This window comes from Calypte anna, chromosome 11 (genome assembly GCF_003957555.1).
Source record: "Calypte anna isolate BGI_N300 chromosome 11, bCalAnn1_v1.p, whole genome shotgun sequence".
NCBI lineage: Eukaryota > Metazoa > Chordata > Aves > Apodiformes > Trochilidae > Calypte > Calypte anna.
This window is the reverse complement of record NC_044257.1, coordinates 2,399,538-2,414,652: the sequence shown is the minus strand read 5'-3', so window position 1 is coordinate 2,414,652 and position 15,115 is coordinate 2,399,538. Positions and strand designations below refer to the sequence as shown.

Sequence of the window (15,115 nt, the reverse complement as noted above, 5' to 3'; positions counted from 1 at the left end):
AACCAGTTGAGCTCCAGTCTGGCTGAGGATGCTCTGGACTGGCAGGATGAGGCTGGAGAATTTCGGGATCTTGGTGATGCTTTTCCATGCATCAGCAGCCTGTGAGTTTGGGCCCTTCCCTTACAGTGCCACAGGGATCGTCTGCAGGATGACCAAACCCGCAGCACTGCTCTGTAAGTCCTGTGCCCCCCTCCCTCTTAGGAGAAGTTAAGGCTGAGAGATTGGCCAAGGGAGGGGTTTTCTTGCTTCCCCAGCTCTTGTGGAAATTGTTTTGGATGATGTATTAATATCTGCCTGGGAGCGTGGGTTAAAGCATGGGCACCTCAGCTGAATTTCTCACAGGAGCTGGGAAAGCATCCCAAAGCCCTCTTCTCAGTCAAAAGTTTTAGCAATGCTCCTTGTTGAGGGCTTGGAGCAAATGTGTGATTTCTCACCTCACTGCAATCTCAGCTCCTGGAGTAAAGGGTTTTTTTTTACTGCTGTGCTTTTATTTGCAAAGGTTTTGGGTGCTTGCAGGTATGGGGAGGAACAATCAGTGCTTTGCAAAGGCTGGGAACAGGTCTGACCCATCCCCTCCTACAGAGCTGCATGCAGAGGAGGGTGCTGGGCCAAACTAAGAGAGGGTAATCCTGGAAGGAAAAAATCCTGTACAGGAATGTGCCTGAGGCTGGAATGTGCTGGATAAATTTAGGAAAATGGGTACAGGAGCTTTGATCCCAGGAGTTTTCATTTGGAGACCAAAAAGCTGACTGCAACACAAGTGAGCAGCAACCAAGCAAAGTGCTGGGGTGGAGTCAAGAGCTCATGTGGTGTAAGGATGAGCACATCCTCACCCTTTCCAAAATCTCTGCTTCTGAGGTGTGTGAAAGCTGGGATGGATTCCCTGGTAACAGTCCTGGAGGTGACTAATGAGCTACACACACTGCTGTGTGCCCAGCTGTCATCAGCTGTTCAAGTTACACATTTTTTTTTTTTTTAATTTACTCGGAAGCTACTTCTAGTGCTTTCTTAACCAAGTGGAAATGCATTGGATAACACCCTGCCACAGTGCTTTCATCCAGGATGCAGACCCCCACCGTGCTTTCATCCAGGAATGATTGCAGTTTGGTGTCTTTGTCCTTTTTTTTCCACCGGCAGTGAACCAGGAAACAGCACAGGTCATTCAAGCAGCGTTCAGAAACGCCAACTTCCCAAACATCACCGGGGAAAAATCCATGCGGCTCCTGGGCAAGGTGGCTTACGGGCTGACCAAGTGAGTGTCTGTGTGTCTGTGTCTGTATCTCTGTGTCTGTGTCTCTGTGTCTGTCCCCATGTGTCTGTTTCTCTGTGTCTCTGTCTCTGTGTCTGTGCCCAGGGAAGTGTGGGGCTGCTGCAGAGGAATGGGAATTCTCCTTGGAAGGAGAGTTCCAGGGTAAAGCAAAGAGCTGGAGCGGGGCAGATCCATTTTTTGAGTTTTGCCTTGCAGACAGCCCGCAGGCTGAGGTTTCTGCTGCTGCTGTGTTGTTATTTCAGAGCTGTCCCGACTCGGTGGGCAGGGGGGAGGCGGTGCGTGGAGCACACCGCGGACACACGTGGCGGGTGGGCTGGCACCGACAGATGGCACCCGAGGTGCCTCGTGTGGCCCCGGGGAGCGGCTCGGGCTGCCCGGCCACCCGTGGCAGCTGGATGTCATTTGGCCACACGCTTTGTGACAAACAAGGCTGGGGTTTGCTGCCTCGCTAACTGTCATTTGGGGAAAAAAAAAAAAAAAAAAAAAAAAAAAAAAAAAAAAAAAAAGCGTGGTGCAAACGAAGGATGGAGTTCCTGGCCCAGAGGAGAGCTCCAGGTTTCCTGTTCAGAGCATCCCTCCCCACCCGTGTCTGAGTATCGCAGGGCACCACTGCTCCTGGGCAGCCCCCGGGCTTTGCAAAAGTTCCGGAGTCAGCAGAGGCCCCTTGGAGCCCCTACCTCCTCAGGAACCAGCCACAGAAAGTGGCCCTGAAACTGGGGACAAAGTGGGTTTCTGTCGTTCCCAGCATCCAGGTCAATGACTTGTCCATAGAGCAGAGTGAGGTGGAGCTGAGGGAGGACAATGCCATTCACATCACCATTAAAAATGTGACGGCCATCTTCAAAGGGACCCTGACCTACGGCTATGCTGGGGCCTGGTTGTAAGTGCTTGGGGGTGCCTGGAGATGCCTGAGGGTTCCTCAGGGTGCCTGGAGGTGCCTGGGGGGGTGCCTGGGGGTTCCTCAGAGTGCCTGGAGGTGCCTGGGGGGATGCCTGGGGGTTCCTCAGGGTGCCTGGGGGGGGTGCCTGGGGGTTCCTCAGGGTGCCTGGGGGTGCCTGGAGGTGCCTGGGGGTTCCTCGGGGTGCCTGGAGGTGCCAGGGGGTGCCCGTAGGTGCCTGGGGGGGGTGTATCTGGGAGGGTGCCTGGGGTCTGCCCAGCTCAGCTGCCCCAGCTGTAGCTGCTGCCCACAGGCAGGACATGCTTATGGCATGAGCAGATGTGGAGGGGCTGTGCCCCTGGGCAGCAGCATCACTGCTTGAGCCAGGCAAGGTTTTACCTGCCAGCAGTGCTGTTGACCCCCTTGCTGCTCTGCACATCTTGCTCTCTGCCTTCCCACCCTCACCATCACCCCCTGCATGAGGAGGCAAGGTGGCCAGTACATACAAATTGTCTCCTTCATTCTCTTCTGTCTCTGAGTGGGGATAAAAGGGGCTTAATGCTTCTGTTTGCCCAAGTGCTGCTCAGGCACAGGGGGTTTGCAGTGATGTAAAGCTGGAGGGTTTGGGAGGGGGAGAGGGGCTGCCATGTGCTGGGGTCTGCACAGTGCAAGGCCCAGGGTGATGTGTGGTCAGGGAGAGGCTGGTCCCAGCAGCTGAATCTCCTCTCCTCTCCTCTCCTCTCCTCTCCTCTCCTCTCCTCTCCTCTCCTCTCCTCTCCTCTCTCCTCTCTCCTCTCTCCTCTCTCCTCTCTCCTCTCTCCTCTCTCCTCTCCCCTTACAGTCTGAACCTTTTTCATTCAGTTGACTTCGAAATTGACTCTTCCATTGACCTCCAGATAAACACTGAGCTGAGTAAGTACCCACTGGGGGTGGGGGGGTTGTGGGCAGGGGGCAGCAAGCCCTGTCTGGCTCTGCTTACCCCTGTGGGGATCAGATGGCATCCAGAAGCTGGAAGTAGATCTCTGCCACCCTGTGCACATGGGATAGGAGACGATGTGGCCTTCAGAGACCTTGGTTTAAATGGATCAAGCAGTGAAAGCTGGTACAAATCATGTCAGCAAAATAATGCTGATTTTCACCAGCAGCAAGTGAAGAAAAGTCTGGCCTTTTGGACTCTTCAGGATCCGCTTTCATCTCCTGCTGTTCAGGATAATCTGAAAAAAACCTAAGGAGATATTTCAAAAGATTTGAGCCAAATGAGGTTGTGGTGCAGGAGGCTGGAATGTCCTTACAGTCCTTACAACCTTTTCAGTTGTCTTCAGGTCAAGCCCACAGTGTGCTCTGGAGAACGAATCCTCTTCCTAAGGAAGGTCTTAGACTAGAAAGGGACATAGGCATCTGCCTCCTGTAAGGAGCGAGAGGAACATGACTTATCACAGGTGCCTTCAAAATATATTTTCCTGCCTCAAAATACGTTTTCTCCCAGTGGGAGAGGTGCAGTGTGAATCTCTCAGTGTCAGCATGTTGCAATTTTCAAGCTTTTTGCAATACAACTTAATTCCCTCCTTGCTCTGGTTTGTGGGATTACACATTCTGCCCTGGTTCTCCTGGATGATGTCAGGGGACAACTGAGTCCCTGGTGAGAGAAGCAAGCAAAGCACACAGGTACCCAAGTGAAGGATGAAGAAGGGTGTTTGGTGGGTCAGCTGAGCTGGAGCTGCCAGGAGAAATTCTCCATCCAGGTACAACGTAGCCCCATCTGCCCCCACTCTGCAGGGCCTTTTGGAAACATTCCCCAGGAGGGGTGGGCAGCTCTGGCTGCCCCTTTGCAGTGATGCCCTGCTCCAGGTCTGTGGTGTCTGCAAAGTGTACTTTGTCTTCTTTGTCTGAGTAGCAAATTACCCACTTTTTTCCTTTCCTCCCGCGCAGGATGCCAGAAGGACAAAGTGGCTGCTGATGCCTCAGACTGCTACCTGGCTTTCCACAAACTGACCCTGCACCTCCAAGGAGACAAGGAGTGAGTCTGTACCCCTCCAGCCCGGGGCTTCAGCTGGCCAGGGACTGGCACTGCCCACCATGGGGCTGCTGGGTGGTTCCTGACTCTCTGCTCTCTGTCCTGCCCAGGCCAGGCTGGCTGAAGCAGCTCTTCACTGACTTCATCTCCTTCACTCTGAAGCTTGTTCTCAAGAGAGAGGTAAGGGCAGCAGCTGCCTGGGGGCAGAGAAAAGGTCAGGTTTATGCCACACACTCCTCTGCTCATGTACATCCACAAAATAATGGCAATAGAATTTTAGTATGTGCAAAAAATAAGACAAATAAATAGAACCCACAAAAAGACCCAGCTTGTGTGAGATGGGGGTTGCACTGACACTGTCTCTGATGGTGTGAACTCTGACCCACAGCTCTGCTCCACAACCCAAAAATCTTACCCCCTCACCTTCAGTTTCTCCTCTCTTTTCCTCTTGCAGGTGTGCAAAGAAATCAATTTTCTTGCCCAGATGCTGGCAAATTTTGTTCAAGATTTAGCAGGTAAATATCTTTTCTTTTTCTCCTTTCTTTTTTTTTTAATTAAACTTTTAACATTTGAGCCCCAGCCACATCTATCCAAAAAGTCCTTTGCAAATGTGTGTGGGATCCTGAGACTCCACCCAGCAACAAAACATAATTCAACAGTGGTATGCTTTGGATTTTCTGCATGAGGCTGATTTTTAAGTGTGATTGCACTTGTTGACAGACACATTTCTGTTTGTAAGTTGTCTCTGCTTCATTAAGTAATGACCAGAGGGGGAGGATTGCTGCAGATGGACTGATGTTGGTTAGAACAGGAGCAAGCATTGGAGATTTGGGGCTGAGATCTGTGTCTGCCTGCTGAAGATATTCCCATGGTTTCCAGTCCCAAAATAGCAGAGAAGAGGAGCAGAATGCAAAACTGAGAGTAAATACCCATATTTCCCAGTAGAGAAACCGAGTCAGTGAGCAGTATCAGGATCAGCACTAGCACCCAAAGTGGGACAGCCCAGCTCTATCTCTGTGTCCTTTTATAACTCCAAGTCACCTTCTGCAGCAAGTCCTTAAAGCACCTGTCTTGAGAGCCCTGTTTCTGGTCATATTTCTGGTATGAAGTTTTCGTGTTTTCTTCCTGCAGAAAACTTTGTCCAGGATGGGGATATCAAACTCGATATCTCCCTTGCATCAGCTCCTTTAATAAAAGCCAATTACCTAGAATCACATCACAAGGTAAAGTAACTGGGGCTGTTCAGAGAGCACAGGTTTCTGGTGCTGATGGCTGCTGGAGGAGCAGGGGGTACTTGGCTGCTCTGCAGCATCACCCCAGCATTTCCCCCAGCTCAGCACCTTGCTCTGCTCTCACTCCAGCCAGCCAGGCCTTTGCCTCACAGTGACAATGACATTTTGTCCTCTATCCCTGCTGTTTGTGGCCCAACTCACTTGCTTTTCTTCAAAGGGCCTGGTACTGTACAAGAACTACTCTGGTGCCTTCAGTGACTCTGTTTTCTCCCCGTCGCTGCTGACTGAGTCCCGGATGCTCTACTTCTGGCTCTCTGAACACATCCTCAACTCCCTGGCTTTGGCAGCTTTCTTGGATAAACGCCTGGTGTTGACCATCCGAGGGGAGAAGCTGCAGGTGACTGTTCTGGGGATGATTCCCTCCTTACCTCATACAGCACGTTCTGGTGAAAGAGTAAAAATCTCTCCACTGTTTTTTGGTGGGAGACAATTTCTATCTAAGAAAGAATCAATAGGAGTCACCATATGTGATCCTGGTCAGAAATTGGTGCGTTCTTAGCAAGCGTGTGCTGCCAGGTGGCATCATCCCTTAGAGCAATGACATCAGCTGACAGTGACCTGTCTGCTGAGCTGTGAAGTGATGTGATTTTCTGTGGGAATGCTGCAGCAGACAGGAGGTGAGCTCAGGAGGCACTCAGCTATGCCTTCAAACTGGCCACCCCTCAGCACTTCAGTCCATCCAGCCTGCACCAGAGCCAACCATAACCCCCTCTCTCATTTTGCTATTTCTGTGTTTTTCTGAAGGCACTGTTTGAAGCAGAGGACACTGAAGAGCAGCAGAAGGCGGTGCAGATGGTAACTGCATTTTATCTCAAGGGAGAAACTTCCCAAATGGCTTCTGTTGCATTGTCACATCTCATGTGACAATTCCAGAGTCTTGGGTAGGGCTGGTGGGGAAAACCAGGTACTGATGGAGAAACTGCTGGGCTTTGCAAGGAAGAGTTCTCCACCCTCCACGCTTCCTTCCCTGGAACCTGGCTGAGTTATTTGGCTTCTGGGAATGCTGGAGGAGGCATTGGGGGCTACAAAGAGGATGCAGCTCTGGTGGCAAGTTGGTGTGCAATTGTTATAGAAAAAGCCTGACTCTTCTGTTGTTCCTTTTTTGGTAAGATTTTTCAAGGCACCTCCTATAATGACTCAGTGGCCAAGGTGTGGAGTCTTTCCCATCCCCAAATCTCTGTTCAGACTGAAGGGACAATTGTGAAGTCCTTGGTAGCAGTGGAGGTCAGCATCTTTCCTCCAGGAGAAGATCCCAAGATGGTTCTGTACATTGAGAAGGTCAGTTCCAGCTTCTCCTGATTCTGAGGACCTTGAGACAGGCTCTGTCCTGAGTCTGGACCACTCCTGATGGTTATGGACAGGGATGGAAAAGAGCCCTTGGGAAGGGGGTGGTGGCTAAACCACGGGAGGTGAAGGCATAGGAATTCCTTTTAATGCTTCCACCTCTCCCTTGTTACCTGAGTCTGGGAATGATGACAGTGACCATGTTGGCTCAGCACCTCCTCTGTTAGGGTGGGCCAGGGCTTCTGTGCAAGGTGGTCAGTGCAGCACCAGAAACCTCTGATGAGCCCCCATGAAGCTTCATGGGACACAGTGCAGCTCCTTTAGTTGAGGTATTTTAGGAGAGGATGAAGGCACCAAGGTAATGTATTTCTTTTGAAATCCCCTTGCTCCCAAATTCTGTCTCTGGCCCTCACTTAGAAAGTGGTTGTCTCTGAAATGTAGATACAGCTCTGAAGAGTGCAAAGCTCCAAATGTAACCTTTTCATCTCTGTGTGCCTCTATGAAAGTTCCTGCTCACACTGTGTTTTACCCAAAACTGCTCTATACTGAAAGGAAGCAGGCAGAAAAAAAAAATGCCAACAGCCTTGCTGTGATAGGTAATGTCCCAAGAAAGCAGTGTGTTTGTCCAGCCTTGTAATTATGGGCTGGTACAGACACTAAATACTGCACAAAAGCAAACCTCTGCCTGAGGGCAGAGCAGTATGTTTTTAAAGGGCTAAACTGTAATACTCTGCAGGGCTGGAATAGGGAATAGGGACCTCCTGCCCCTTGTATCCCATGTTAGTAGGGTGTTAGGGGAGAATATGCACTGCTGGTTTCCATGCATGGTGATACTTTGAAGCCAATTTCTGATAGAACTCCAGAAGTACTGAACCAGAGCTGGTCCCTAAAATGGTGGCTCTCAGGATGTCATCTGCTCCTAGCCTGCCAGTCCCCTGTCTGTGACCTGGGACCTGTTAACACAGGAACATTTGCACAGAAGCAGAGGTGAAAAAATGAGCCCAAATGAGCAGAATGCAGAGATTGATTTATTTTAAAATTTAGTTGCGAATGCAAAAACTATCATAAGAATATTTGTGGTAGTCCTGGCTGCCCTGGAGATGGTTTGTCCACATCCAGTCTGATAATCTTGCATGTTATGTACACCCTACGTAACCATTCCCTGTGCAGGATTTGGGTCACAAAATGGCAAAGGCATCAGCCCTATGGATGAGCCAGTGTAGAGCTCCAGAGGCTGAGGCTGCAGGCAGCAGAGGGGAGTTTGTTGGATGTGAATGGATAAGGGAATTGCTGACCTCCTCTAATGATATCTGGAGGTAAAGCCAGGCTGATGTTGAACTCTGGGCCATACAGAGTAACCCAAAATTGCCAAATGCAATCCCTGCTACGAGGCAAGATGAGCTGCATCTCAGCTCTGCTGTTACCTCTGTGCAGGAAACCACGGTCACCATCCAGGCTGCCTATGCAGAGAAGAAACTCATCTTGCACCCTGTGGACTCCAGGTTGGTCTTGTGGTCTCCCGAGGGCTTCATTGCCCATTTTAGTCCATGCCTGAGAACAGCAAAACAAAAAAAGAATCTCTGCAGTCCTTAGTGACCTTTCCTCCCTTTTTTTCCTTCCCTTTAGGACAGAGTTTAAAGCTTTTAAATGCACAGCTGATCCAAATGGGGTAAGTCCTACAAAAGTATTCTCTAGATCATTTGTGGCTAAATAATGTCTTTAAAACCTTTCTGTATGAATTTTCTGGCTTTTAGAATGACCCATCACTAAGAAACTTCCTGCAGACAATTATCTCAGTTGTTGGAATCCCTGAAGTGATTTCAAGTAAGTGTTCTCTTTGGGGAAGTACTGACCCAAAGTGTCCAACATCAGATCTCCTAAACCTAAGCACTAAAAAACACACCAATAACCCTGACAGCTGGGGGTAGGGGACCACATTATTGATGTGAATTTCTGTAGGGTTCACCTGGGCAATGGGGATCCCTTTGTATAAGGCTGGGACAAAGGAAAAGTGAGGTTTCCATCAGGCTGAAGGTGGGGGGGTCCTGGGGCACAATTGGCTTTTGGCAACAGGGAAACAAGGCTGGAGGAGGTGATGAGCTGGAAGCCAGGATGGCTGTACCCATAGCTGGATGGGCTTATTGATTTCACAGGTATTGAACTGACTTTGACTTCACTGTTGAACAGCAAAGGGCTTCACCTATTTGATATAAAAAATCCTGAGATCATCACAAGAGAGGTAAGCAGAGTTCAGAAACAAATGGCTGTCAAAAGTCCTTCTGGGGAGTGTGGCATAAGCTGATACAATATTTTCTTCTTTATCTTCCCTTTATAGGGATATGTAATTGTACAACTTGACTTTAGCTTCCCAAATCATTTGCTCCTTGGTTTTCTTGAGGAAAGATTATAGAGCTGATCTCATCATAAAGCAGCACTAGAACTTGTGTGAAAACAGGAAGATTGTGGGTGAACCAACTACAAGAGGAACTGATTTAAATCATCTTCAGATGAATTTTCTTTTCCTGAGTAATGCTCCAGTTTTATAAAAACTGTATTTTCACAGAACCTTTCTTCTGCAAAGATCTTGAAGTCTGCACCTCTACACATGCTGCCTTTTCAGGATCTTTAGAGGACTTGTGTGTTAGGAATATGGGTTGGACTCTGGGTCAGTACTCAGGGGAGGCAGCAGAAACAGGCTTTGTGTCCACCTTTTGGCACCTCTGATGTTAAGTTTTGGAAATGTTAACACCTTCTTCGCTGACCCAGGGTTTTCATTTCCACCCTCTGAGCCAAGAGGATCCTAATTTTGACAAGACTTAAGCAATTCAAATGATACTACCAAAAATCTGAGAAAGCTCAGAACCAGTTATGCTAAAGACATGGGTATGGCTGAAGAAGGTAAATGGGACATGAATATTTCTTTCTTTACAGAGCCTGTGACCTCTGTTTAGAGATAAATTGCTATGACCCTGATGTAAAAACAGTGGGAGCAAAACTTGAGAAAATCAATGAAAATTATAAGGAAGTCAAAGAGATTATAAGAGAAAGTCTGAGTGTCTTGTCAGGCAGCAGGTTCCTGTTCCTTCCTACTACAGCACCTTGATCTGAAGTGGTTCTGTTACCAGATGTGCCAATCCACACAGAGCTGAGATATTTGCTTTAATTCCCAGTTCTGTGCAGAAGGGGGAGCAGGGAGGTATTCCAAAAAGCAGGCTCAATTTCCCAAACCACAAGTGCTACTTTTATACCCAAAATAGTGAGAAAGATCTTTAACACTATTCTACCATTCACACCCACAGTTTAACTAATCCCTCCCTTCCATTTAAAGTGTCAGAACTCCCAAAAATTCCCATGTGTGTGCCCAAAGGGTCAGGGGCCCTGTGTTAGCAGGGGTCCCTCCAGCCTCTGGGTGGGGATTTTAGGATGTTAATAGCTTATTAATACAGTAATGAATGTTAATACAGTGAGTCCAATTACTCAATGGTTTTTTTACCCAGTGCTCAATGCTGTAACCAAGATAAGTGGTGGGCAGTGCTCCTTCCCATCCATTTCATCTCTTGCAGGTCTGGCTCCAGGCCAGGCTACTGACTTCTTGGGATATGTTTCTCTCTGACTAGAATCTGGTTTTGTCTGATTTTTACTGTTTCACTGTTATGTGAGCCCTATTTTTTATTCTGCATGTCTCTTTTGTTCTCAAATGTGATTTTTCCCCCCTAAAGTTTTACTTATTTAGTTAATAGCTGACATCAGTTCACTTGTTTTCCTATGCCAATTCATACTTCCCTTTTTAAAATGCCTTTTCACTTGGAAGAGGTGTCAGGCAACCAACCTCAGGGAGGCAGAGACTGATGTTCCCCTCCCACACCAAGCAGTATTGAGGTCGGGGCTCCCACAAAGAGCCCTGCGAGGCTGGTGGCAGAGTGACCCCCACTTCTCAGGCTCCCAGCACATGGTGGTGACTCCCTTGGCACTGCATTGGGTGTCCTCCTGAGCCAGACCCCTCTGACCCTGTCGTCTCCCACCCTCAAAGCCAGAGGCCACCGAGCCCTCAGGAGAACACAACACAACCCATGCTGCACATGACTTCTGGGTTTAACATTTCTGCAGTGTCCGTGGTGCCAAGGATGGCAGAAATGGCCTTGGCACACCGAGGAAGTTGACTTTTCTGGTTGCTCCATGGCAGCCAAGGAAGGTTCATTTCACAGGGTCTCAATCAGCTGTGTCCACATCATAGCAGGAACCAGGAGGCAGGAAAGACATGATAGCATTGGTGTGGCCAGCAGTGGCCCTGAAGAAGCCCTGGTTTAGTGGGCAACTTTCCACCTCTGTTCCTTCCCACCATGTTCCCATCGCTGCCTCCATCAGCTGCCTCAGGGCTGCCTCAGGCCTTGCCTCTGCCCCCTCCTGCTCTGAAGTCACCAGTGCTCCGGTGACACTGTCTCTCTCTCCCTGGCAATGTCTGCTGAAGGCTATGGGAACCAGCTTCTGCCAAGCCAGTGTCGTCTGGTCCTCCTGAATGACACCCCACTAGAATGATGAGCATTAATAAAAAAGAAATTGCATGAAAAATGCCTTTTCTCTGCCCCGCTGCCTTGACCCACCAGGGGAAGGTGTCTGCTGGGGACATTCGTTGGTGGCAGGCCCTTGGGGCTGGGAAAGATGTCTGCCCTTGTACGGGGGAGCAGGGAGCCTGTTGGAGGGGGAAAAAGGCACAGGGAAGTGACTGGGTGTCCCCGCAGCTGGTCCTAAGGGGGGCTGCAGTGAAACCACAAAATGGGGGCCAAGCCCCATGCTGAGGGGCACCAGGCCTTGCTGGGAGCCCTTCCACAAAATGTCGGCTGAGTGCTGAGGGGCACTGGGCCGGTCACTGCACTCCTGTGTGCTGTCCCAGGGAAGCGCTTTGCCCCCTGAACCCTCAGATTTGGGCAGCCATGGAGCCCTCGCTGCCACTGGTGTGGGATGGCGTTGGGATGCAGCACCGGCTGCGTGAATGCCATGGGGTGTGGGAGGCTCCATGCTGGGCACCTCGAGAGGGGCATGAGGGTGCATGGCTGAGCTCTCTGATTCCCCACGTTCAGGCCTAAGGAGGTTGGAAATGTTGCTGGAGGGGCCCTTGACTGTTATCAACATCCCAGCTTTGAGAAGCCAGAGGAGATTTGGGGTTTTTGAGGCAAGGAACTGCCAGGTGAGCTACAGAGGGGCTGAGGTAAGGGTGCTGTGACAGCTTCTGGTCTGGAGGGAGCAGCAGAGGGAGGGGAGGTGGTGGGTTGTCCAGGTGAGGTGGTGGGAGGCCCAGGTGAGATGTGAGATGGTGGGAGGCCCAGGTGAGATGGTGGGTGGCCCAGGTCCAGGGCAGAGCAGCTACGGGTGCTGCCCCTCACCTCCCCATCTGCTCCTCAGCACCCACCGTCCTCTCCAGCCACCCTCGGAGCCCCCAGTGCCCCCTGCATGGAGAGGCTCATCCAGAGCTCTCCTTTCACATCCAGACATGTGGAATGCTGCTGGACCTCTTGTTTGGTTTGGTTTTGTTTTCTGGTTTTATAGGTAAATGTATTTTCTATCAGTGCTGGGTGCCACCTTGCCTTGTCTGGGACTCCACTGCAGATTGTATCTGTTTTTCCAGTGTAGCTTCTCTGGCATATGAAAAAATAAAAATATTGGAATGTTTGTTGCCACCCTATCTGGCTAGATCTGGAGATTTCTGTGCACAGAGTTCTATCTGGAAACCAGGGATTTTCCCTCAAACCATTCACTATATTGTACAACATTCTTCCTGAAAGCTTGTCTAAAGGAAGTGCAGATTGCTTTTTTCTCTCAGGTATGATGGAAAAGGTAAATATATATTTCCCTGTGTATCACAGTAATCAGACAAACACATATAAATAAATTGTTCACACAGCTTTTTGTGGTTAAAGCACCGGCTTTAGCCACAAACAAATCAGAGTTCAGAGAGTATTTGCCTCCAAGTCCCATTTCTTTGGGGGTCTCCCCCAAAACTGCAGCTTAATTATCGTCCAGCTATGGAGTTTAGAATTGGTGACATTCTTTTGCTGTTCTGTTTGGGTATTTTTGCTCATCTGACTGTTTTTACCACAGGTGAGTTGCTATGGGGAATTCTGAGCTGGTGTGACTTTCATTTTGTTCAAGGGTCACAAAAGGCACTGAAGGGCTGCATCCCAGACAGTGGCGGGTTAGCAGCCTGCTGGTTTCAGTTGTGGTTGCTGCCTAGAGATTAAAAGCTCCACAGCTGAGCCCAGGATCAAAGGCAGCAGAGCTTCTAGACCTGGGACCTGTGTAATTGCCTGTGCCCTTTCATGCCTACATTCTGTTCTGCTGCTGTTATCTGCACCCACTGAGACTCTGCATGGTGTTGGGGTGTCACTGTGTGCTGATAGCTGCCCTAGCAGCTCAGTTCATCATCAGGTTATGGAGCAGAAACCAGCTTTGCATTTGACACCTGAGAGGAGGCTGACCACACAACAGTGCAGGTAGGAGACTGTATGTACCTGGATTTGCTGTGGAAAAGAAGTGGAAATGGAAGGTGATGTCACCAAAGAAGAAATGACTTGCTTGTTTCCACAAAACAAGCAGCAAGAACTGCTGCCTGTTTGTACAAGGAAATATCTTTCTCTTAGAGTCTCATGCCTCCCCAGAGGTCCTGCTGCATGTGAAAGATGCCTGAGATGGCCTCTCTTTTGTCAGGTGGCCACTGCAGCAAAACAGATGCCAGCAGAGCCTCCCCCTGGCTGATGCCTCCTCCTGTCCCCTGGCTGTGTCAGGCACTGTGGTCCCTGCCCCACGGAGCAGCTGGGCTGGGGTTTGCTGTGTGACACGGGCAGTGTAAGGCAGAGAAGAAATGCTGGGTTGGAGCTGGGGGGTAGGAAAGCAGATCAGGTCATCGAGGGCTATGCTAGCTGCTTGACAGCAGGGCTGTGTCAGTGAATATCTTTTGCTCCACGCCCATCTCTACCCTTCCTGGGTTCATCCCTCTATCCTCCATTTCCAAATGGTAATCTAGACCTGGAAGCAGCTGTGGCAAAGACCTGCCCCAGCTAGTGGAGTTCCTTTGTCACTGTCCTGAGTGGCTTGAAGTGAAAGGCAATCTTAAAAAATGAGGCAAAGATTAAATTAATGGGAAGTTTTCACATCTTTCAGGCTTGTCATCAAAAGAATATAGGACCAGCTGAACCAGGTGGAGCTTGGGTGCAGCATAAGCAGGATGGAATCCTGCAGTTTCTCACAAAGCTGGCAGCCTCTCATCTGACAGGGCCTAAGGTCCTTGAGCTCTGACACTGCACTTCTGAAATGCAAGACATCAAATTAGCCCAGCACATCAGAAGCCTGATGAATTTCAAGTACAAGTTTAAAAACTTCAGGCTGACACCTCTGGACATGTCAGCTTTGGCATTCGTCATCAACTCAGGCTTGGATTTGACTCATTTGAATTTTGCAGGGTGTCTAATGGACTTTGATTGGTTGGAAGTTCTGGCCAGCTGCAAAAATACAGAGAAGTTGACATAAATCCGTAGAATGCTATGAGCTGGTGGGTGAAGAGCAGGGCTAAGGGGTGAGAAGGGCAAGCCTGGTGTTAGGAGAAGGGAAAGGGAAGGGAGAGAAAGATGTGAGAAATTCTAATCTGAACAGCATAACTTGGATACTGAAGGACTTTATGAAATTATGAATTTGTGAGTGATTGAAAGATATTAAGATGATAAGTCCATTCTGGCTATATTTTCATGTATGCTGCTCTCTTTTGACTAGAACAAACAGTGAGAATAAATCTGTGTGCAGCTTGCAGGACAGTTGGATACAGGATCTAGAGGTGAAGAGAAGAAGGTGCTGGACCTGTTTTCCAGAATGGAAAAGCTGAAGAAAACCAAGTGAGTAAAAATGGCTTAAGCCTATGAAAAACGGTAGTAGCAATAAAGCCAAGCATAGCATCAGAGAGAGGGTTGACATCCTCGTCAGAGCAGAGTTGCTAGATGTCTCTCTAAGGGGTGACACTCACTTTTAGAGACGCCAGTGGAGGACACACACAGTGGTGTGTGAAGCTGGGGCACAGACATTTCAGAGCAAGCAGGATGGTGCTGGAGGCCTGGCTCAGTCTGACACTCAGCCTCACTGTTGTTACCCAGTTGTTTTAAAATAGTTCCAAGGGAATTATGGCCTCAATGACACCTCCCCAGGGATTACAAAGCGTGTGCTCAGCTTGGTGCCTGGCATGACTTTCTACCTCCTCCTCAAGTCTCTTCCCCTTGGTCAGGCTTGGATTGAGAACCTCTGCACAAGAGAGGTTCCCTGTCTTCACAGCCTTTTTGTTAGTCCTCCTGTACTCCTGTACTCCTTTTAACACTCCTGTAACAACAGTGCTGAATGAG

The 15,115-nt window shown here is 49.3% G+C and overlaps 1 protein-coding gene across 1 annotated transcript; it reads left to right on the top strand.

The window, feature by feature from the left end:
* Positions 1-10,481, top strand: CETP (cholesteryl ester transfer protein). Its single transcript, XM_008496197.2, has 16 exons — positions 1-173; positions 1,138-1,252; positions 2,016-2,150; positions 2,989-3,059; positions 4,077-4,164; positions 4,272-4,341; positions 4,616-4,676; positions 5,293-5,384; positions 5,611-5,790; positions 6,198-6,248; positions 6,564-6,731; positions 8,172-8,239; positions 8,364-8,406; positions 8,492-8,561; positions 8,891-8,976; positions 9,073-10,481. The coding sequence occupies exons 1-16, from the start codon at positions 29-31 to the stop codon at positions 9,145-9,147; spliced, it is 1,518 nt and encodes a 505-aa protein (XP_008494419.2). The 5' UTR covers positions 1-28; the 3' UTR covers positions 9,148-10,481.
* Positions 10,482-15,115: the final 4,634 nt, after the last annotated feature.

Coding starts and splice junctions, on each gene's coding strand:
- CETP (XM_008496197.2), top strand. CDS start 29: ATGCTCTGGACTGGCAGGATGAGGCTGGAGAATTTCGGGATCTTGGTG. Junction 5,385..5,610: donor ACCTAGAATCACATCACAAG/GTAAAGTAACTG, acceptor TTTTCTTCAAAG/GGCCTGGTACTGTACAAGAA. Junction 8,240..8,363: donor TTGCACCCTGTGGACTCCAG/GTTGGTCTTGTG, acceptor CCTTCCCTTTAG/GACAGAGTTTAAAGCTTTTA.